The sequence below is a fragment of the Phytophthora infestans genome, genomic scaffold (assembly GCF_000142945.1).
Source record: "Phytophthora infestans T30-4 supercont1.18 genomic scaffold, whole genome shotgun sequence".
NCBI classification, from domain to species: Eukaryota; Oomycota; class Peronosporomycetes; order Peronosporales; family Peronosporaceae; genus Phytophthora; species Phytophthora infestans.
The window spans coordinates 325,184-348,325 of NW_003303741.1; the positions used below are offsets into that span (position 1 = coordinate 325,184).

A 23,142-nucleotide genomic window follows, 5' to 3' on the forward strand; every position below is an offset into this window, starting at 1 on the left:
TCGTGCTGCATCATAGTATAATGAGTGACCGTACGTAATATCGAAGTCACTTGCAAGATCAAGGAAGTTGTGACTTGCACCCACCCACTGGATGGTCATGTGTCCATTTCACAATTGCTTTGTTGGGACAACCCTTTTAATGCTACCAGCTCAAAAATTATCTTTTTTTGCCACACACCTACTGTAGGGCTAAGTAAGTACACGAACCAGCCATTCAGTCTTCTGTCACAACCTCGAAGTGGTGTATAGTGAGCACTAAGGATTCGATGTCAATAAAGTTTGTTTCATTATCCACTGTACCATTACAAGGTGTCCATTGCTCACACCTATACTTCTTCGGGTTGCTATCTACAAAGCCAAATTTCCTGAAGTAGCCGCAGCAGCCTCGTCATATACTTGTTCTTTCTCACTCTACTCATCGTCCACTTGGCCAGCTCTATACAGCGTCATGGCGACTAATTTGAGTGGTACAATGTCGTCTGACCATCCACTGTAGAATGTCAGATCGACCGGAAGACGCGGCAGTCAATCGCTGATCTAGGCATCGAACACCCGTCAAAATGGCTCTCTACCAGCTCCAGCATGTCCAAACTACAGCTTTTGTTTTAAACTGCCATTGTCGACATTGAGGATACCTCGAGTAGCTCGTCCAAGCTCAAAGTTCGGCTTTTCCGATGATTCGGAATCGAGAGTACCGATGGTCTTGAGATTCATTTAGTCGTTATTGTCCTTTTCTCTTGCGTTTTGTGGCCACGAAAGCCTGTCGAGGTTACAAACTTAACAAACAATTGACGCGCCATTCGAGTAGGATTGGCCCTCACTTGTCCAGATGCCAGTCGTGCTGCTGCCTCCTCTTCCTGTTTGGCACGCGCGAGAGCCACAGGGTCCATTAATTCGAGCTCAACACGCTGTTGAGCTTCTTCCTCGTCTTGCTTCGACCGTAAGTCGAGTGCAAGGAACTCGGAGCACAAACCTTCCAGCGTCAACGCCAGCTCTGGCCGCTTAATCGCAGTCACCAGAGCAATAGAAGTTGACGGCTGACTGTGCTGTTTTCTACGGTCATTTACTGAGATCTTCGGTTGCTGCGGCGTCTGAGTTATCAACTTTTTCTTTGCAGCACGTACGTGTTTCTCCATCTCACAGATGACACACGGTACTTTTGGTCGACAGAGCACACACGTCTCGGCTCGTTGTTTGGCCTCCAGCGCAGCGATCGCAGTCGCGATCTCTCTCTTCTCGATGCTTGTTTTCGCTGTCTGACTGGCCTTATACAGTGCTTCTTCCTCTTGCTGTTGCTGCTCTTCTTCACGCACACAAGACTGGAACGTCTCCAGCTGAGCCAGCACACTAAGACTCGAGCGATCAGCTCTGACAGCTCGTCGAAACATGTTGCGTAGCTCTTCCTTGTCACCGATTGGCGTACAAATGGCTACTGTCATCCCCTCGGCACACACCACGTCGGTAACTCGAGGTCCCGTATATTGCTCACTGGAAGCTCCGAGCACTTCGACTCGCTCCAACGACAACAAAGAAGCTCCACTGACACTCTCAAGCTGAACTCGAACGAATCTCCCGAACGTATCGGCAGGAGCTGTCCATTTGAGCTCATTCTGAGTATCACAGCTCAACGAGACGTGGACACTGTGTCCTCTAGCCTTCGCAAGCGCCTGTTTACCGCGGATCTCAAGGTCGAAAGCGTCCTCAGACACCATTACCGCATACTTTAACGCAGTGGATCTGGCCGACTCAGCGTCAATTGAAGTGGAAGACACTAAAACCACTCGGATGGACACAATTCGACAGTGTTGAGCCAGATTTACCTGCCAGAATGGACACATTTCGTGCTGCGTTTGCGCGAAATGTGCGGTATTTTGTCCACTCGACCGTCGAGATTGTCGCTTCTTTTGGCCTTCTCTTGCTGCGTGGTCGCCACCCAGTGCAAATTCTGCTATAGCCGTCGCGTTCTGACTGCTTTGAGTGACAGTGACTGCCGCATCGAGACACAAATTGCGTGGACGTTCAAACATACAACCAACGCGTGTCGGGTGAGGAAGAAGAGGCAACTTTACGTCATGTCCGGTACTGCCACCGATGTTCTTCCCCCAAGTATACAGCTCTCCTTCCGTCGATACAAACGCGGTGTGTGCTGGTCCACAACTCACTTTCATCGCCATGACAGTCGACGCTTCTGGCACTGTAACACGAGTAAATCTCGGCGTGAAGTTGGCTACGGCGTGGTTACTTCCAGCCACGTAGACACACCCACCGCTGTTTCTCTGAATCGCACTTAGCACTGCTGTATGTGCGGCTCCACACGCCACTTCCACCACTTTCTCGTGCTCGAAAGGCTCAACGACACGTGTCGGTGTCGAGATCACTCCAAGTTGCACTCCATTACGTGGAATTCTGTCTTCTCCGATGTCTCTGTCGTCTCCCAGTCCAAGGCGTCCTCCGTCTCCACATCCCCAGACATACAAAGCGCCAGCAACAGTCAGAAGCGCCGAGTGTGATGGTCCACACGCGATCTTCCGTACCCGAACGCCGAGACTTGTCAGCGAAGACAGAGCCATTGGAGCCAACGTGAAGCTCTCTTCCACTAGGACTGGACCAATACCGAGTTTGCCGTGTGTGGCAGAGCCCCAAGCGTACACCGTTCCATCGGTACAGAGTGCCAGGCTATGGCTGAATCCGCAGGAAATCGCTCGAAAGCGGAGGTGACGAACAGCAGGAATAACTTGCGCTGTATGAGCGTCACTATGCCACGAATCAACAGGGTTCCCTTCACTCTCATCGTTGCTTCTATCTCGCTTACACTCGACGTTTTGAGCGCCACCTAAGCGTCCAAACGAGCCAACTCCCCACGTGTATAACTTCCCAGAGGAATGGATAGCCAGAGCATGACGAGACCCCACTGCAATACTCTGAAGCGCTTGAGAGCCGTCAAAGAACTTAAGCACTGGGCCTCGAGCAGTCAAGCCGTTGATGTACAGCAGATCTTGACATTGTTCTGCGTTATGGTCCGGAACTACCACTGCGGAGTGTCCCTCACGTGCTCGCCGCTTGAGTTTCTGAGTAGCATGCGTGATCTTCCGCTTCATCTTGTCGTATTCCTCGTCGCCCTTGATAAGACGCTCTCTCTCAGCTGTAGCCATCTTCTCACGAAGCTCATTAAGGTCAAACCACAAGGCATTCGCCTTGTCCACTACAGCCATCAACGCTCTCTCACGACGCTCTTTGCGATGGCGTCTGGCTATCTCGTCCTGATGCTTCATATGCTCGTGAAATTTCTCTCCAACACACTCTCTCTCGAGCTCAAGACACTCTCCTAGTATCTTTAAGAGCGCCGTACGCGTAGGTCTGGCTACTTCCACGCCTCGTACGAAGAGAGATAAAGACAAGTTATCCACATCCAGATCAGGCTCCACTGTCTCCATCAGCTCATCCAGCGATCTCATACAGCTCCTCCCACTTAAAAGACCGTAGTATTGCCCCACAAGTTGCAGTCTCCGTCGTCTATCTTCGTCTGTGAGTGTCAACGGCACTAGCTTCTCGAACACCTGGGCGTATTTTCGACGGAGTCCCAGTTTGTCATGAACGTCGTGGCTTTCTGAGACTTGTGAGGGAAGAGCAAACAGTCTCAACATCTCGCTACGTGCAGTGAGAGGGTTCTTCCTCCAGCTCGAGTCTCGTTTTGCTCCAAACCGGGCGAGTTCTGCTAGTGCAGCGCCACCGGGATCACTGTCTTCGACGACGTTCGTAGCAGTGGCTTCATCGTAGAAATATTTCCATCGTCGCTTGTTGCCACCCCAGCAAAACACTTCACCGGCGTCGGTAAGCGCGTACGCGATGGCAGCGCCACAAGCGACCTGATTCACACGTTTCCCCCATAGAAAAGCCGTCGCTTTCGACACCTGTCGGTCGGCAAACGCACGTGCTGACGCCTCTAGCTTCGTCCTAGCGGGAGATAGTCGCTTGTCGGGATTGTCACTGTTCTTCGGCTTGTTCTCAATAGATTTAACTCCAGAAGAGAGTGAAGCCATCGCGTTGGACCCTGCTGGACTGACACGTTGTTGCCATAGCTCACGTACGACGTCGTAGTCCATAAAGTCGACGAAATCGGGTTCTTTGGGTTCGCAGTCGAAGCGTTGATGAGCTCCCTTCCCAAAGACATAGACCTGTCCTGCAGCATCCAGAGCTTCAGCTAACCTCACACGGGCAAGACAGCGCGCTTCCGTCACCAATTCGCGTCGTTGGGAAGCGATGACCTCGTCACTGAGCGTGTTGTTGGCCTCCAGAAGCGTCAAAGCCTCTTGCTTCTCTTCTAAACTCACCAGCATCGCCAGCTTCTTTGCAAGCATTTTAGGTGGTAAAAACCTGTTGAATTTCTCTCCACGTTGACGAAGCTCAGCTGGTACGTCGACGACAGCGAGCCACGCCTTCTTGAACTGCAGATACGACAGCATCTCCAGCTCTGGCTGTCATTATTAGAGCAGTAGTCAGCGCGAACCATAGCTACGTTATCATAGCAGAACACCTACGTCTTCATAGGTGGCGAAGAGCTCTTCCATCTTGTCCAAAGGCATTTTACGTCCAATGAACTCGAGAAGTTCCGTGAAGGTGGCTCTGTCAATCGCGCCTTCTTCGTCCTTATCAAACATCTCGAACAAATCTCTGGGCGCCAGTGACTGGCCCGGAGCAAACCCGCCAGTCCGATGGGGATTCTTGGGGTCGCAAGTGTACAGCGCTAGTCGAAGCTCGTCGAACGAGATGCAGCCTCGTCGACGGCGGTCACAGCGTCTGAAATACGCGTGTGCCTTGGGCTCCGTGAGATTCACACTCAACTCGTGTAGCAGCACTTTAAACTCCTCGAAATCGATATCACCGGACCCATCGGCGTCGTATTTGTCGAATAACTGCAGCGACGAGTTTAGGATCATGGTACGAGTACTTATCGTAGCTGACAACGTACAGCTTGCGGGTCCAGCGCTGCCAGAGACGTTGGGTCACTCTTCTCTGCACCTTTGAGGCCTGACTCTCCAGCTTCCAACAGTGTCGACTCGATTGGGATGCCATCGACGTATACCACACCTGATTCCATGCAAAACATTAGATATTTTGTAATGAATACTGCATGTTTTTGCGATGTTTTAACGTGGGGAGGAATCTTGAGAGAAGCACGTACGTTTGCGCTGTTTGCGGCCGATCATTGCCGCCGTGGTGTGTCACGACGCTGCGTCAAAGGAGCCTCGTCCATTTTGACAGCAGACGCCGTTTCATTTAGGTTGCAGTTTCTTGGGGTTTGCCACATTATATTGTGTGTAGGCTACTTTATCTTTGAAATGCTAATGCGATTGGATAATATGCACTTACGTCTTGGGTATTGGTGGAAAATCTGGCGGTTCGCTTGGGCCATTCAATCGTTGGCTGCGCTGCTGTTTGGAGCGTAGGAGCTTTTCACTTTTCAAAGTCGATTTCTCTCCGGATAATCTCACAAGGCTAAAATGGTGAGCTCTCGCTGTGTACTCTAAGCTACATGCAGCGTGTCTAGGTGCATTCGCTTCCCCTCGCTCTCCTCTCTCCAGTCATGTTGGTTGCGCACTTTTTCGCGTCTCAGACGCGACGGAATTGGGCGACAAAGAGAGGACCTCCATGAAACAGATACAGACAGACACACAGGAATTGCGGGGTGAAGCGGGCACCAAACAGCGGCAAATTGGCAGGATTCCAACACTTAAGACGTGTGCACAGATCACTGACGTTATGGCTTTGACTGTAGGGCAAGCGCACGAAAAAAGTTGGCATTTGCGGCAAGTACGGCACGCGCTACGGTTCGTCGCTCCGTAAGGTGGTCAAGAAGATCGAAATCTCGCAGCACGCCAAGTACAACTGCGTGTTCTGCGGTAAGGACTCGATCAAGCGTAACGTGACGGGCATCTGGGAGTGCCGCTCGTGCCACAAGACCATCGCCGGTGGCGCCTACCTGCTGAACACGGCTTCGGCCGCTACGGTCCGCTCGACTCTGGCTCGTCTTCGCAAGATCCGCGACGACGCCTCGGCTTAAATTCGCGAATCTGTGGACTAGGAACTGAGTGAGATTGAGAGAACGGCCTGCCCTCGACGAGAGAAAAAGACGCGGTCGACCTGGTGGAGCACACTGCAGGACGCATGCCTTGATTTATTAATGAAGCAAAAGCGGAGGCCTTGCATGCCACCATTCGACCGACTCCAGTGCTATTATTGTTTTTATTGTACTTGTGATATAACGGAGATGTGTTTAATAATATCAGGAACTGTCATAGGGTTCAGTAATGCGAGCAAAGATACTCGCAGATCACTACAACCTATTACTACAGTATGAAGAAGACATGGTCTCAGCGTTGCCAACGGTGTGATGGAACAACGGTGTAGGCGGGTATTGTATTGGGACGTTGGTGTTATTATCTATGGGGAAGTCGTCTATCTACCAAGTTGCCAACAGGAGGGTCGTAGCTGTATGAACTCTTACCCCCCATCAATTGCGCCTGTGTTCATCGTTCACATTACTTCTTGGGTTAGCTGATGTGCCTTTTGTCATCCACGCTCATTAGACGATGGTACGTAGGAAAATAGTCTCCTTGATCTTCTCGAGTTCGCGCGTGACTACCTTGGCGTGGAACTTCTCCACTTCTAGAGCGATGTAGCCATGACGAGGATCCGACTGCAGGTACTGCGACGTCACGTTGATGCCGTAGTCAGACAGCACCGAGTGGATCTTGCTTAATACACCAGGCACGTTCTGGTGCATGTGCAGGATACGCATCGAGTTGTTGCGAATAGGCAGCATGTCGATCTCCGGCGTGTTGGTGGACGTCGTCGTGGAGCCGTCGTTGATGTAGCGCACGAGCTTCGAAGCCACCTCCACAGCGATGTTGCCCTGTGCTTCCTCAGTGCTGCCACCGATATGAGGCGTCAGGATCACGTTCGGGAGACCACGCAGAGGCGTGTCGAACGGCTCACCGTTCTTGGCAGGTTCCTTAGGGAACACATCGACAGCCATACCAGCGATCTTGCCGCTCTCAACGGCTTCCTTAGCAGCGTCAATGTCGATAACGGTACCACGTGCGTTGTTGACAAGTAGTGCGCCGTCCTTCATCTGCGCGATAGTTTCGCGGTTGATCATCTTCTTAGTGGTGGGTGTGGCAGGGACGTGGAGAGTCACGGCATCGGCCATACCAAGCAGTTCCTCCAGTGTATCCACTTGACGGGCGTTACCCAGTGGTAGACACTTGACAGGGTCGTAGAAAACCACCTTCATGCCGAGTAGTTCGGCTAGTACCGACACTTGCGAGCCAATGCGTCCGTAGCCAACTATCCCGAGAGTCGTGCCACGCACTTCATGTGCTCCAGTAGCAGACTTGGTCCAGATGCCCTGGTGAAGCTCAGTGGAACGCAGAAATAGCTTACGATGTAGTGCAATGATCTCACTCAACGTCTTCTCCGCCACCGAGCGAGTGTTCGAGAACGGCGCGTTGAAGACCGGGATGCCCGTCGCAGCAGCAGAGGGAAGAGCAACCTGGTTGGTACCAATGCAGAAGCATCCCACAGCCCACAGACGATGCTCGTGCCAGCCTACCGTGTTGAAGAAGTCCGGATCCAGCTGCGTCTTGGAGCGGATGCCCAAAATGTGAGCGTCACCGCCGACACGTGCAAGCTCTTCACCAGACATCGCGCGCTTGTGCGTCTCCACTGTGTACCCTTCACGCTCAAAGACTTCTTTGGCGCGCGGGTGGATGTTCTCCAGTAGAACCACCTTGATCTTGTCCAGCGGGTACGTCACAGGCCGGTGGAGGTAAGAGTCGTGGGCTTCTACCTCACTGAGCTTCTTGTCCGACGAAGCATCAGGCGTCAGTACCGCCTTGGAAGCTGGCGTAGAAGCCTGTACAGTGGCGAAGCGGCGACATGCAGAGGCCTGCACGCCACGGGAACGGAGCACAGAGCCCAGCATTGAGATGGTACTGCGGTAATGAGCTTCACGCACTGGACGGCGGATGGAGATCTGACTGGAAAGATGTTTGAAGCGCAAACACAGTTTGTTTCGTTCTAAGTTAAAGTGAGCATACTGAATATCGTGCGACGAGACGAATCAATACTTTAAAGACAAATAAAGGTCGCATGTTGGTGTAGGGAACACAACGTGCGGAGCGCCACAAGAACTTGCGCGAAATCGATGGCGGACAGACGTTGACCAATGAGACGACGCCATTCGCAATCCAGGTGATTGCGTTGCAGACTCTGCCTCGGAGGCGCCATCCTGTTTGACGAGATTCTCACAAGCGTTCACACCTCCGAAAACGGCACGTGTACTTCGAAGTATGGCCCAGGCATAACACCTGAGGCATTGCTTCATCTTAATGCTCACCAATGTGGAATGCTTTGCTATTCATACATGATGTACACCTCAGATGGCGATTTACACTACAGTAACGAAAAATCGTATTTATGGCAAAATTACTGGAAGTGCAACCTTGGAAATCATCGTTCTGGAGGGCCGCCCTACATGGCGCCTATCGTGAATCACGATTCGTGATTGCAACGGCGACGAGCTTTTTGGCACCAGCAGCACTTGTCCACACCGAGCACTTGGTGTACGTCTGTGAACGCATCTGTTAGGGTCGTGTCTGGCCTTTTTTTTAAGGCTCTAGTTTCTAACCGTTAGAAACTAGACAAACGTGGTCCACATAATTGCTCAACCAAATCAAAAGCTGAGAATCAGTTTCCGTTTATCCCATGGAGCGCTTTGAAGCGTCAACGCCGCAGCACCAAGGTCATCCGAGCTATCCACCGTCTGCGTCTCCGCTGTCTGTGTCATCCCCCTCTTCTCTAACGACATCAGCGTCACCCCCGATCCCGTTTTCCGCAATCCAGAGCTCCAGTGACACCGGCGAAGATGATGTCGTCAAAGCAAATGACTCAGTTCTGATCCCGCCACCAGAATCAGACACAAACACATCAATACCAGACAGCAATATGCTTTCAGAGAGGCAGTTAATCGCTCGTGGAAGAGTGCTATTGCGAGCCTACCAGAGCCAGAAGAAGCTATGGTTGCAAAATGGAGAATATGACTCGACAGAGGTGCCTCAGACTCTCATCGGCAGTCAGGTAAACATCTTCCAACCCATGATATCCTCTAATGGAGAATATTCCACAATAGAATATTCGTCGCCCACCAAGAAAGCAGTCGCTACAGCCGAAGCTCCTTCCATCGACACTAAATTGGAGGATCTCCCACTCCCACCGCCACATCCAAGCTTTCCTCCACCCAGTAGTATCGTCAGTGGACTCAGCAACTTCAGTATTGGGGTTCTACCTCCATCGGAATTGAAGGTACACCAGCCCTTATCAGGCAACCAAAGTGAGAAGAGCTGGGCCGACTTTATGCAGTTATTGAAGGCCAATGGACACACGATGGACTCGGTGGACGCTCAATTGGCTCAAATCTGGGAGGAATTGGTGTCTGCCTACATAAATGCACGAGGTCCTCAACCTTCTGTGGACAAACTGAGTGAAGCTGTGACGCAGTTGCTACAGCAGAAACGAGAGGCTGAAAGTGCAATTGCCAAGCTGACCGAAGTACTGGGATCTCGTGCGTTTCTAGCCGGGAAACTGTCTGATGACGCAGTGCAGTTTGTGAGTAACCAGTTGAGACTGGAGCTGGAAGCCTCCCAGATACTTGTGGACAAAGTGAAGACCGAAAGTATTTCTCTTAAGGAGGAATCGACTGCGACTGTCAATGGCAATAGTCGGGCGGATGAGATTGCCAGATTGCGTCAACAGTTGCAAGACAAGGAGGAAGAGTTGCAAGCTAGTCACTCTGCAGTTGCAAAGTTGGAAGACCAGCTAACACGACAACAGGAATCTGCTATAGAGACGCAGACCAAGTTTGAACGGGCGTTGAATGTGAAGTTCCGCGAGATTGACGCACTCTGTAGCGGAATTGAGCTGCCAGTGGATTATGAACGAATCAAGACGAAGGAAGGTGTTACGGGCTACAAGAGGATAGGCGGTGACAGTAGCAACGAGCTGGAAGACCCTCGTATCCGTATAGCGCTCCAACAGCGCTCAACATCACGTACAGAAGACAAGGATAATGTCTCTGTTGCAACCGAGATTACTAGCTCCAGTAGTGCGCAACGTCCGCGTGGTATCAGCGCCATGGCCGCAGCTCCGGATAATGTTCTGCGTCGCTCGTTCTCCACGCCACACATTTCGCACGACAGCAACGTGTTCGAGGACATCCACGTGCCTCCCGATGACGGGAGGAAACACACGATCGAAGACTTCTCGACGCCGTTACCTGCTGGCTGGGAGATGCGCGTGACTGCGTCAGGTGCTGTGTTTTTCTTCAACAAGTACACGACCACTACAACGTGGACAGACCCTCGTCTACTTACACCCTCCTCAGCGTCTCAGAAGCCTCTCGCTCGCAACTCCAGCGCTACGACAACAGAGTCGCGTGCGTCCAGATCCAACTCGACTGTCGTGAACACGGAAACCATCAGAAAAGAAGAAGAAGAAGGCGTTAAGTATCTCGACGTGGTGTTCGAAGCAAGTGGCCCTATCGGTATCCATTTCCAAGCCAATGTACCGGACTCTGGCGCTACAGTGAGGGGTTTGCTACCGGACATGGCTGCTGCGAACAAGAATTCGTTGCAGCCATTCGATGAACTGGTCGCAGTCAACAAAACCCCCGTGGATGCCGCTCCGTTCCGACATGTCATGTTATTACTACAAGGAGGTTTACGCCCCCTGACACTGACGTTCAAGCGAGATCTGAGTAGTCCTCAGCGCCCGATGCCTCCTCTTCAGGATGCACCACCCAGTGATAGCAGCTCTTCTGATGGGTTCGACTCGCACTTAGACGAAGAAGTTCTGATCGACGAAGGAACTGTCGTCGACTTGGAGCAACTACGCGTTCCAGTTGAGCTACCACCGACTGTGTCTGAAGAAGAGGAAGACGACGATATGAACGTGGCGGATGTCATCATCACCAACATCTTTTCCCTCTTCTGGAAATCTCCGGAGACGACCGGAGAAGTCCAGACTGTGTAGACAGTAAACAACGCTGTATTTAACATTTTTTTTGCGAGTTAAAAAACGTTTTTTTCGCGCTACTTAGAACTGCAGGTGTAAGATCTTGGGACGAGCGATCGTGACGTCTCCAATGGAGTGTTGTATCATCGGCCAGTCCGGTGAAGACGTGATGGTCTCCACGACCGCTTTGCCCTCTGCGTTCGCGTAACATAGTACTGTATCCTCCGACTTTGTGCCTGCTACCGATGGATTCCACGCGTACGCCTGGTTCAAGCCCGTGACGCGGTTGATCGTTGGATTGGCTACCCATTCCCGACTCTTGTAGGCAGCACAGCCACCTTGATGATGGAGTTTCCATTCATCGTCGAACCCTTTCTCAGCGTACGCATCTTGTGCCATCTTAAACATTTCTCCAGCCTTCGCTCCAGTGTTGCGCGTGTTGGCAATCAACACGGCGTCTACATAAGTAGCAGCTTCGTGACGACGTAGTAAATCGTCCGGGATCGTAGCGTTCGGTGTCGTTGTGACATACACTAGACGAGTGGTGGAGGCGATCAAACCAGCACGTTGACCGCAGATCACGAGCATCGCCTTGTTCTTGACGCGTTTCTTGGTTGGTAGAGGGTGTCGGATAGTGTCGACACGCTCGTCTGCAGCTACCAGCATGACAACGGGCGTGATTCCACGTGCCCACATCTTGGCGGATAGTTGACCAGCAATTTCCCATTCACTCATGGTGGGGCGTACAGCACGAGCCACTTGGCCAATGATCTCGCCGCAGTCTTTGCCCAGAGCACGGAACACTTCCATCTCGTACTCTGTCAAGATAGAACGTAGTTCCGCGAGACGACCAGACACTTCAGTATTGATGCTGTCGACCGCGATTTTGTCGCTCTGAGCGAGCTTCTTGGCCATGTCTGCGTGGCTGCGTTGAGCATACCACGGGTCTTGCACGAGCTTGACGTGTTCCTCAAGACCTCGCATCTCTTCGTTCACTAATTTGTGACCTTCAATCTCGTTGGTCAACACTACCACTTGGGTGTTGTCGACGTAAATGGAGCCAGCTCCACCTTCTGTAGCCATGAAGACGTAGCTACGAGCACCACTGGTGATCCAAGCAAAGTTGGCTGAGAGACTCAACACGACGGCGTCGTGCCCCAACTCCCTCATCATATTCCGTCTGAGAATCATTAACATGCACAGATAATTAAATTGAGACTTCTAAGTAGGAATAAAACGGCATTATTTCGTACACTTGAGTCACTTTGTGAGCGAAATCAGCCTTGCGTTTGTCGACGTCATGGTCGAAAGCGTCCACATACTTGTGGTCGTTCATGCTTCTTCCAGCTTGGAGGTCAAATTCGGGAATGACGTAGCAAGCCCAAGCAAATCCTGTTTTGACAATTTGCAACTTCAACCACTCACCTCAGTTTTACAACCTGATCATCAGCTAATGGAGGTTGGTAAAAATGCATTGACATCATGAAGAAGAATACATGTAAGATAAAATTGTGCTGGTGGGTGGCTCTGAGAGCTCTTGGCCTAGTTGCCTATCTGCTTCTTGTTCAGTTGGTCACGGAAGTCTCGTTGCAGGACGCGCATGCCACTAACAGATTCCTCGGAAACGCCCTTTTCGTCCGCATAAATGAGCAGCTTGGCGATCCACTTGAGACGCTCTTTCAGCTCCTCAACACTCAATCCGCCGTCGTCGGCCGGCTTGGGTTTTGGCTGCTGAACAACGACCTGCGGTGTCTCCACAGGCGCACAGAAGTCCTCGTCCGTGGGCTCATCCATGATGACGCTCTCTTCTGGCAAGTTCAGCAACTCTTCCACTGTCAACGGGTTCGCAGCATGCAACCACGACAGCATGACCGCCAGTTCCTCCGAGATATGGTCTTCCACGCTATGATACTCGAGAGGGAAAGTGGAGTTCTCACCGAGTATCAACCCCGTCTCATACCAGCAGCCAGCAATCAACGAGGACGGGACTGCATCCCAACACTCGAGACACCAGGACAGAGCCTGCTTCACACCAACGCTGTCAAACTTCGCAGCAGTGCTCATGTCAGCGTCAGCATCAAGTTGATCCAGCGCGTGTTGGATCTGACGACGTCGATAGCGTCGCTTAAAGGCTGCAACCGTCCCAGCAGCAATTGGCTGCATGCTGGTAGGGGTTCCAGGAGGAAGAATGACCACCTCAATGCTCCTCAACTCCTCAGCATTGAGCCCGACATGCACCGCCGCGTTATCGACAAGAAGCAAACATCGACGTTGCTGCTCACCGAGCGTGGCATCCACATGCTTCAGCCAATTGCTGAAGATCTCGCGCGTCATCAACGTGTTCGAGTTGTGCAGATAGTTCACCTCCGCAGCCGTCGTGTTGGTGAATCCTCTGGGTTTCTCGGCCTTGCCAATGAACAAAGGCGGCAGCTTCTCCGACCCGTCAGCATTGCAACAAAATGCAATCGTCAGTCTTTTCGTCAATCTTCTGCCCGTCCGATCCGGGAACATGGTGAAAAACAAGCCCGTTTCGTCCATACTAAACACGTTTTTGGGGTCAAAGTCACGTAGTCGACGCTGCAATTCGCTCACCGCTTGCTCGACAGCCTGTTTGGTGCCTCTATTACCTTTTTGTCCACCGAATCCGTGGCGTTCGTTGAATTTGTAGAGCCAACCATTGGAGAAAGTAAGGGGGGAGTCGATTTCCAGGATTTTCGCGAACCTCGCGGCTTTGGTTCGAATAGACTCCCCCGTGACTGGAACTCCCGTCTCTTCGCAGTAAGCCACCCATCTAGCCAGCGCAGTGTCCAGGTTCGGGAACCGCACGGTACGGCGTGACTTGCAGACCAACTCCTCGTTTGTCATATTCTCCAAGTCTGGTTTCCTTTTGAGGAGTTTAGAAATCATGGCTTGTGACGGTTTACGCGGCAGATTGAGCGTTTCCTGCGCCCACGCGGCCAATTGTCCTTGCGTGATGGTGGGGTTATCCTCCTTGTGATTGCAGATCTGCAGACGCTGCGCGTTCGTGAAGGACGTGCGCGAGCGCGGCACCTTCTCGGGAGGCGTTGCCATCGTTAGCGAGGGGGAGCTGCTTTCTCGTGGAATTATGAATGGGAGAGGGAAGCCAGTGAGCTTGTGTACCGCTTTAATGGTACATCCTTTGAAACGGAATATAAAATGTTAAACGTTTTGAATAACGCTATAGTCTCAAATTATAAAGCTAGGGTTTTAGAGTTCTAATTTTTGAAGTTATACCCTTACTTCTTTTCACACAGTTTCTTCATGCCCCGGCAAAAAACCTCGAAGAAGATTGCTAAAGGTACGCAATTCACTCGAATATACCGTCAAACTGCTGTGCAATACAGCACACGGGGTTAGAAGGGTTAAAGGAGACACTAAGTATGACCACTCACAGTGGTACTTAAAGAAGACGGTGCAAGAGAAAACCGTGTATTTGTGTGGCTACTTCTGAACAATACTTCATTATGTTTGTACTATAGACCTCGCCCAAACTGAGCTCGAGCTATACCTACCTGTTTTCCTTAATCGCCTAAAGAACCTTGAGCCTCTACCAAGCATAGAAATTGGGAATGGAAGATGTCCTTCCCGAGGTTAGTGGGGTGGTGTAAATTGTGATCTAGTGAGACAGATTTGACTCGCCTTGGTCACCATAAAGTGTGACTCGCTCAGTGCATTATTTAAGTAAAGGATACAGCTTATCCAAGTGAGCATTTCCGTTCCGTCACCATATTGGTACATATAAAACCCAGGTTGTTGCAGATGATTTAACTGTACATGGCTTTTTTTAGAGACTCGCTTTTAATTTTACAATGGAATTTCGTAGTCACCACACTGTAACGATATCTTTCTACGTTGGTGTTTCTTGTTCTCACGATTTCTTTCGTGCTAATGCATTTCCTGCTGCAGCTTCTTTATGTCTTGGTACTTCGAGCTTCTCCTGGTAATTATACGGCTCAGTACCAGATTCGCGATTTCAATGAGCAGAGTTTTCGCTTAGAACACACTGATTCCTAGCCAATCATTACCTCAGTCTTCGCCACATCATTTCCCCAGATCTCATAAATGACATTGCCTGGTGCACCAAAGCACCAAATCAGGGTCATGACAGCCAGTAAGATGGCGAAAAACGACCAAGATGCCACTTACTAGACCAGAACAAAGGCTGAACGAGGACGACCGGGGTGGCGAAAGCCCTGAAGCAATTTCTGCGTGTTTCCGTATTCTACCGCTTCTAGCGGGATGTCAGTGCTCATTACGATTCCCCTAGCGCAATAAGTGCTACAATGAGGTTTGTTTTTGCCTCGTGTGTGGAGAAATGGCACTATGCGCACCTGTAACTGCCTAATTTAAGTCGAAACACGTCTACTGTGCCATCGCCTTTTCAGCGTTATGACCGAGTGCTAGGAAGTATCGGTGTTTGATGCTGTGCAACTCTTTCTTAAGTGGTCAATGCCAAGGGCTGCCTCAGTATAGCCCGTCGTAGCTGCGACTCTTCATAATACATCCGAGGTTCGGAATACAAAGTTTGTGGATAGCAAGGCCTTCGCTGCGCCATCTCGTTTGGGAGCAGCGACAAACTGTCGGGTACGTGGAAGTGAGACGAGGATCGCAATGTGACCAAGTAATCTGTCAGACTGTGAGAAATTCGACGTGGCGCAAGCGGGGGTTTCCCGATTTTAAGTGCTCTACTAGGATTGCCGCCTCACGAGCTCTGTTTGCTGCACTACGATCCACTCTCACTGCACTCAAACGTAAATGGAATATGGAGTTTACAAACGCTCTCGAGAAAAATGATATCGAGGGAGACATCGATTATTAAGTCAGCGACTGATGTAGCAGTGAGGCTGGGATGGACGACGCGGCTTATTATGCTGTCGTGAGCAAGATAATTCTGACATGGCCTTGTCGCATATCCTCACTCCACCTCAAAATGTACTAATTGCCAATGGTCCGCAGGACGTTCAGGACCACCCGGGTGAGAATACTGCGGATGATCTCGATAGATGCTGTGTTAAGAACTCACAACAGGTCACTTAATCTGACCTCCTTTTTTCGGAGGCATCACAGAAGCTACTGGCAAACTCTGAAGGCGGAGACGGTATCGTATCGCCTGCAATAAACGTTGTGCAACGTGCAGAGCCTTTAAGCGGAGACAGAGTCTCTTGGGATGCGGGTGCTTCAGTATTAGCGACGCCAGTGCATCACAGACCTCAGGTGATATCCCATTAATCTTCTAAACCCTCATGTGGAAACTCCAAGAGGCGACAAGAAACGAACTCGCCTTGGGATCGTTTATGGCAACTGTGATTGTACCGTCCGCCTCGACGACTTCTTCGCGAGGGCAGTGATATAGCCAGATTTGATTCGCGGGCGAGAGTGTATCGATCACTTTCATGTACGTTTGGATCAAATATTTCTTCGAAAACGAATTCCCGCTGTGGTCCTGAAAGAAGAAGTGCCGTCTGATTTTGTCTACCTATACACATTCAAGCGACGATTTTACGTGAGTTGGTTCAAAGGACCGCAAATAACAATTTCGTTGAATGCGTCGAAAATTATGCTGGATTCGATCCCACTGGCAACTTATTCAAGGAACAAAGATTGGGCGTTTCCAGTGTAAGTGATCCGGTGATGCTGACGTGTTCTGTTTTCGCGACTCACTATTGTCTAACTATTTTTGCGATGTCTAGAGCATTCGCCGGACTTGTGCGCGAGATATAATAAGCTTGTAAGCGTTTTGACAGCTATAAGAAGGACCTGGCGTGGGTTAGGAAGAATTGGACACGTGAAGCGAGCTTCTGTCTCCCGTTCTTGTCTCTTTTGACGCGTTTGCTAACGGCTACAGCTCACAAAGCTGCGCAACGTCTTGGCTATCACGAACATTCACATTCCGAGCCAAAATTACAGGATCTGGTGGCAGAACAGAGCTTCGTGGTATACAAGCTTTCTCCCTGGAAAAACGCGCCTTAACGACGTCGTCATGCTTCAGCGCATCTGCTCCAAGATCTCGAAGCTGTATGCTGTTGATCCTATTAACGTGATTGATCGGAAGCTGAATTTCTCAAGCTATCCAATGTCAAGATACAGCCACGATATTACCCCTGTCTACATGAAGACATTGGATAATTGAATGGTTCGATGGTCGAGCTTTCACCCATGTCCCAGCATAACCAGCTCAAAACTATCACGCTGGTACGGTATGATCCTCTTGATTCAGGGCGTAATACCAGGTTTTTCGAAGAGATTTGGAAGAGTTATACACTACCACTACTGAAAGCATGGAGCCGAAAAGATTATTCTGTCAGCGATCCTCTAAACGGCGCCAAACAAAGAAAACACGATAAAAGATCAAAAGCCTAAGCAGAAAGATGATTCGCGAAGTTCACACACCCTGAAAACGAAGAGCTCGATGATCTTGTCGTGATATTAAGATGGTTACCCATCCAGATCAAAGGAGCGCTGTCAGCGGTGGGGTCTTTTGTCTCGATCAGACGTATAGCTACCTCACTGATAGCAGAATACTCGAAAAACACAAAACGACCTCTGCAAACGATTGGAGATCCTGCGCCTCTGTATCATGCGCGAGCTATTGTACAATTTTGACGGTGTTGACGACGCTACAATAGATGGCCCAAGCTGCAGACGTTACAAGTCGATTCACAAGTACTTCACATTTTCTGAGATTAGTGAAGCGGTTTTTGAGCGTTTACTAGCAAGCAAACGTTTGATCATCGTTGCCCTTAACCGATTTAACGAAAACTCGCTGATTGTAGGAGAAGCCCTTTCTCACTTTAGCAAACTTCCTTATGTAGTTTATCTGCACGCTGCGTCATTGTCGTCATTTATCAAAGGAGACAACGTTGCGACCCGTTGCTGACACGTTGCACACGTTGCTGATGTGCTCGTGACTTTGCTGTTGCTCTAACGAGATCCAGTAAAGGGAAGGAGAGAGCTACGTCAATGCTCTTATAGACGGTGTTGACACAAATTACGACCCTTTTTCATTTTCAACACGGAAGCACTGCATTTTAGCACGACTTTGGTCTGAATCTTTGGAGGGTGCATGAGTGGCGTAAACGTGTTCCAAAACTGGGCTGGTTGGTGAAATAGCGAGTTCACCGTCCAGCTCATCAGCCAGGGAACCCGAAAAAATAATATGCGTAAAAATTAATCCGAATTTTTTAATTTAATTATTAATTTATGGCTGTCAACAACGGGAACAACCCCAATTTTGAGTAAGGTCTAGTCAAGTTACAGCGTGGGGACGCTCTGAACGTCGCGGAAAAATTAGCCTGCGCTGAATTTAGGTCGCCTGATCTCGAACGGTCGTCTTCAAGAGCCGCCGAAGAGCGTTCTATTGTGAGAGCGGCGTTCAAGAAACGCAATTGCGCACTACGTCGACGTCGCGTACATCCCGCCAACGTCTAACGAGTGTGAGCGCTTCTTCTCTCTCGCTAAGATGGTGCTGTCGGATCTACGGAAGCGAATGTCTCCAGCCAGGCTCGAGATGATAATGTTTTTGAACTACAATCGTGACTTGCGAAGTTTTGCAAATAATTGAATTATTAATTTTCTCAGCTCACATCGATGTATTAATCTAAGTATTGCATTTTCGGGTTCCCTGTCATCAGCTATCATTTCCAAGCTGCACAAACCTGCACTCCTCACGTTTGACGCCTTTTCCAGACATTGGCGCATGTACACTCAACTATTCGCCCGACTCTGAGTTTTGACTTCATAAAAATACTCCCAGATGCTCGTTTGCATGCCAGCCAGTCGAGATAACTTGGAACCAGCCCGTCAAGGACATGCTGCGAGCGACCTGGTGATGGCGGATGCTACACTAAATCTAGATGCTCAAGCCGGGAACACTTCAAGCTACGCGTTTCGAGCTGATTGCCTTTCCGCGGTCATACGCGTCGTGAGTAGCAACTTGTGACACAAAAAGCGGTGGTTCTGTCTCTTTATCTCGCTTGACACAGTAGCAGCTGCACCACCAGCCTAATGACGCCTCAGCGTACGTTTTTACAGAATAGAGCTCGTAAAGTAGGTAAAACATAGCAACAAAAAGCGTAACTATTCTTCGGTACGTATTTGGCGCGTTGGCGCGCGGCACCTCGCTTCTCGGCTCTCAACTTCAAAAGATTTAGTCTCATATTTTCGAAAATATGAGTACGTGGTCTCCTTGCATATTCTCCGAGTCTTTTTCACGCGATGATGATTTCTACTCCTCCATTTGGAGCAAGTATAGGCCCAGTAGACGTCGAGCTAGCACCTTCTAGCAGCTTGTAAACGAGTCTAGGCCATCAATACACACTTTTGTAGGCGATAGTAGACACAAACGTGCAGCTGGTAGACACAAATTGACAACGGTACACAGGAGCAGGCTCAACAGTCCATCCGTAGACAGATTACTGGCTTTTGGAGTACACACCTGGTTCGTGTACATGGAACGGACTCACGTGTGTCGCCGTCGCGGATTCAGTTATTGGCAACTGAATCTGCCAATGGCAACCAGCCATTCAGTTACTACCATTGCACCACAACGGGTGGCATCGCGAAAACTTGACACTAGTAGACCTACCACTGCAGTACCATGCCTCCATCGCAGAGCTGGTCAAAGCTTGGGGAATTTCGGAGCGAAGATGCGTTTATTAAGTATCGATGGGAATCGTTCTGCTGCTCTGTCGTGCGTGGTGTGAGGCCATTTGTGTGCTCAATTTGTCCTGGAGACCACGAAATGATAGAGAGACATCTGCACTGCAAGAGCGTAACGTATCAACCTACTGGAGTCTCTACGAAATGCCCTGTTCGCTGGAAAGTACGTCAGTGTGCTGTAAGCTCTCACTGGATTGTACTTACCAACGAAGCTGCTCATCTACGCGGTGATGTTGCTTGTGCGGTCCCGCCGCGCCCAAAAGTGACACCGGAAATGAAGGCGTTCATACATCGGATGGATGAAAACGCAGTTCCACCTCGTCTAATTTGGAGCAGCCTACTGCGAGCACCTGATCTCCCAAAACCAGTGCTTGGCTACCCGTCGTACGCCCAGGTTCAGCGTAGCGTTCGATATATCCGCTGGCTTCAAGGATCATAAAACTCAATTCAACGCGTCCAGGAACTCGTCCGGTCTAAGGCATATACGGTCGACATTGATCCTGAAACCGCTTTTGTATTTGGCAATATTGAGGACGAGAATGGATACCCATTTGTAGGAAATGGAGAGGACGAGCAGCCACTGATTTTGGGAATAACTACCTTGAAACTATTACGAAGCATCGTGGCGCTACAGAACAAGGAGCCATTTCTTATTTTTCACTTGAACGCCACATTTAAGCTCAGTGACCTAGGCTATCCAGTTATTACCTGCGGTTTCACCGACAAACGGCGTGTTTATCATCTTGCTGGATTATTCATAGTTAGCCAGCGAACTGAAAGTGAGTATTACGAGGCTGTCGAAGCTTTCGCGAGGGTATTTCAAACACATATGAAGACTGCATTAATAATTGACGCTGTGATGGGTGATGCAGAAGCTGCTCAGCTTAATGGCTTGGTGAAAATCGCTGGTTTCAGCAACTCCAAGTACTTGATGTGTTTTTTTCATGTATTGTACAATGTAAGAAAACGGATTCGGCACTTGCCAGATGGGATCCGTGGAGTTGTTTATCGTGGAATTATGGATATGCACTATACACTTAGTGAGGAAGAGTTGAGATCGGTATGGAGTAAAGTGATGAATGAATGGAGGCGTGACTCTCGATTGCAAGATTTTGTTGGCTATTTTTATACTCAATGGCTAAGAAGTCGATTCTGGCGTTGGCAAATTTACCATTCACCCGGCGGATTTGCAACAACGAACAACCCGTGTGAAGTATTCAATGCGAGCATTAAGAGATATACACAGCGAAAGGCTGTTGACACTAGACGCCTGATTTTGAAGCTTCTCACTATTGCGAAAGACTACTCAATTTGTGTGCCATCTTATCAGCGATCGTCCCTGCAGGCTCCTCCGCAAGAAGCCAAAATGCTAGCAAAAGTTCTAGTCACAACCCAGCGGGTAGCGGTATTCCGTACACATGAGGAATCCGTTGTTCGTGTTCGATATATTGGTGATCAAGACCGCGATAACAGCGATATTAGCAACATTTCTGGCATTGGTGATTCTACTGTGCAGGAAGCTACGGGAAGAGAGCTGATTAGCTCTGAAGAATGTCTGACGGATGTCGAAAAAAAGGCGGCATCAACGTTTTACAAGTTAGCTGTGAAATGGTCAGTCCGACGGGCGCATCATGCTGGAATGCCGCCTGGAGGTTGGCTAGTTCGTACTCGCACATTTGAGTGCACGTGTGCCTTCTATAAGAAGTTCCTATCTTGCGCTCATGTGATATGTGGTCGCATGGCTTTGGGGCTCAGTGTACCGGGTGTTGGCGGGCTGCACATGCAGTTTAAGGATCGTAGAGTACGGCTCGCTCGCAAAACAAAGGCGAAACCAGCGCGGTTATCAGTATTAAGCAACGAAGATCAAAGGCTGTTGTATGTCGAGAGCGGTTGTTGTACAGCGCCTATAGGACGAAGCGTCGCTTCATCACCAAGCTGGGACGCCATAAATTCGTCGGTGGAGGCATTTCTTCATGAATTTCAACCTGAAAGTGCCCAATTGGAAGAAAGTAGCTATAGTACTTACCAAAACTACAGATTGGGTGGAAGTAGATGCATCGGCGACGATTACACCAGTTTTGTTGGTCACTGTGGGATTCAGGGATCGGAGCCATTTGGGCTTTCCGATGTCGCTACCAATGACTTTCAACCGCAAGGTGCAGCGGTAACAAATGAAAGTCGTTTTCAGACAACAGCACGGAATATTGATTCCTCCACACTCTCGACAGTATCGAGAATTGACATAGCGGCGCTGTTGGCTCCGGCCGCACAACCCACACGAAGTGCACCCCCGACTCGTCAGAATGCAGAATTTGAAGAAGAGCTCCCGATTCGCAGACGTGTAGGAAGGCCCCCAGTCGCTTCTCCAGCTTTAGATATTCAGTATTTACTCCGCTGAAAGAATACCCAGATGCTGGACGTCTCCTTAAAAAAATAAAATTAATTTTACAGCGACATGCTTTTTTCGTTACGTGTATTGCATATTTGGTTTCGCGACTAACTTGAGCCGTGTCCTGTTTCACATTAACTCGACGCGAGTTAATAGGAGCCGCGTCCTGTTTCATATTAACTCGACGCGAGTTAATAGGAGCCGCGTCCTGTTTCACATTAACTCGACGCCAGTTAATAGAAGCCGCGTCCTGTTTCACATTAACTCGACGCGAGTTAATAGGAGCCGCGTCCTGCTTCATATTAACTCGACGCGAGTTAATAGGAGTCTTCATGTACCCACAAATCTGATAAAATCTGATACAGAAACGAGTGGTTGCAAAAGGAAGTCAGTTCTCGTTTGGAAGGAAAAATCGCGGATGGCAAAACGCGTGTGCGTCCAGCGCACTGAAAAGGAGAAGATCGCTATAACAAGGGTATGGATGGTGCACCCCGAGTGGTCTTTGGAGGATGCCGTCCGCGAGTTATGCGTCAAGCCGACGTCACTAAGAGATATGAGAAGACAATACTGGGATCTATCGGATGAGGTGGTCGGCTCAGAGCGCAAGAAAAAAAGGAAGTGGGCCAAAGCGAAAGTTGGAGCCTTATGAAGATCGCGTCCTCGACTATTTCGACAATTTACGAGCAGATGACAGAGGCATGTTTGGTGAAATGCTATTTTATTGCCGGAATATTGACGAGTTTATTACCGATTTCCCGAATTTGTCCACCCAAAAGACGTGGGTTGGGCGCTTTATCGCGCGCTACGCGACCCCTGGAATTCTTAATTTGGCGCGTGAAACTGTGTCTAATGAGACAGACAGCACGTCTAACGCTGCCGCAGGCACCACCCAGCCTTCCCGATTGTTGCCGTCTACAGTCGATTCTCTTGGGCTTTGCAATATTCCTGGACAGAGCAGTACTTCTACGTGCGATCCAGATCGCCCGCTGGAGTCGAATTAAGAA

At 49.8% G+C, this 23,142-nt stretch overlaps 5 protein-coding genes across 5 annotated transcripts; 2 read left to right on the forward strand and 3 right to left on the reverse strand.

The window, feature by feature from the left end:
• Window positions 1-495: 495 nt before the first annotated feature.
• On the reverse strand, window positions 496-5,207 carry PITG_10262 (regulator of chromosome condensation (RCC1), putative; the record flags this gene model as incomplete). Its single annotated transcript, XM_002902043.1, has 4 exons — window positions 496-4,475; window positions 4,539-4,913; window positions 4,970-5,088; window positions 5,183-5,207. The coding sequence occupies 4 exons, from the start codon at window positions 5,205-5,207 to the stop codon at window positions 711-713; spliced, it is 4,284 nt and encodes a 1,427-aa protein (XP_002902089.1).
• A 216-nt stretch (window positions 5,208-5,423) lies between these two features.
• Window positions 5,424-6,248, forward strand: PITG_10263 (60S ribosomal protein L37a, putative; the record flags this gene model as incomplete). The annotated part of the gene is made up of 2 exons (XM_002902044.1): window positions 5,424-5,504; window positions 5,777-6,248. 2 exons carry the CDS (start codon window positions 5,502-5,504, stop codon window positions 6,059-6,061), a joined length of 288 nt encoding a protein of 95 aa, XP_002902090.1.
• A 268-nt stretch (window positions 6,249-6,516) lies between these two features.
• On the reverse strand, window positions 6,517-8,009 carry PITG_10264 (D-3-phosphoglycerate dehydrogenase; the record flags this gene model as incomplete). Its single annotated transcript, XM_002902045.1, has 1 exon — window positions 6,517-8,009. The coding sequence occupies one exon, from the start codon at window positions 7,982-7,984 to the stop codon at window positions 6,584-6,586; it is 1,401 nt and encodes a 466-aa protein (XP_002902091.1).
• A 757-nt stretch (window positions 8,010-8,766) lies between these two features.
• On the forward strand, window positions 8,767-11,088 carry PITG_10265 (uncharacterized protein; the record flags this gene model as incomplete). Its single annotated transcript, XM_002902046.1, has 1 exon — window positions 8,767-11,088. The coding sequence occupies one exon, from the start codon at window positions 8,767-8,769 to the stop codon at window positions 11,086-11,088; it is 2,322 nt and encodes a 773-aa protein (XP_002902092.1).
• Window positions 11,089-11,151: 63 nt separating this feature from the next.
• On the reverse strand, window positions 11,152-12,406 carry PITG_10266 (uncharacterized protein; the record flags this gene model as incomplete). Its single annotated transcript, XM_002902047.1, has 4 exons — window positions 11,152-11,487; window positions 11,533-12,250; window positions 12,335-12,352; window positions 12,393-12,406. The coding sequence occupies 4 exons, from the start codon at window positions 12,404-12,406 to the stop codon at window positions 11,152-11,154; spliced, it is 1,086 nt and encodes a 361-aa protein (XP_002902093.1).
• Window positions 12,407-23,142: the final 10,736 nt, after the last annotated feature.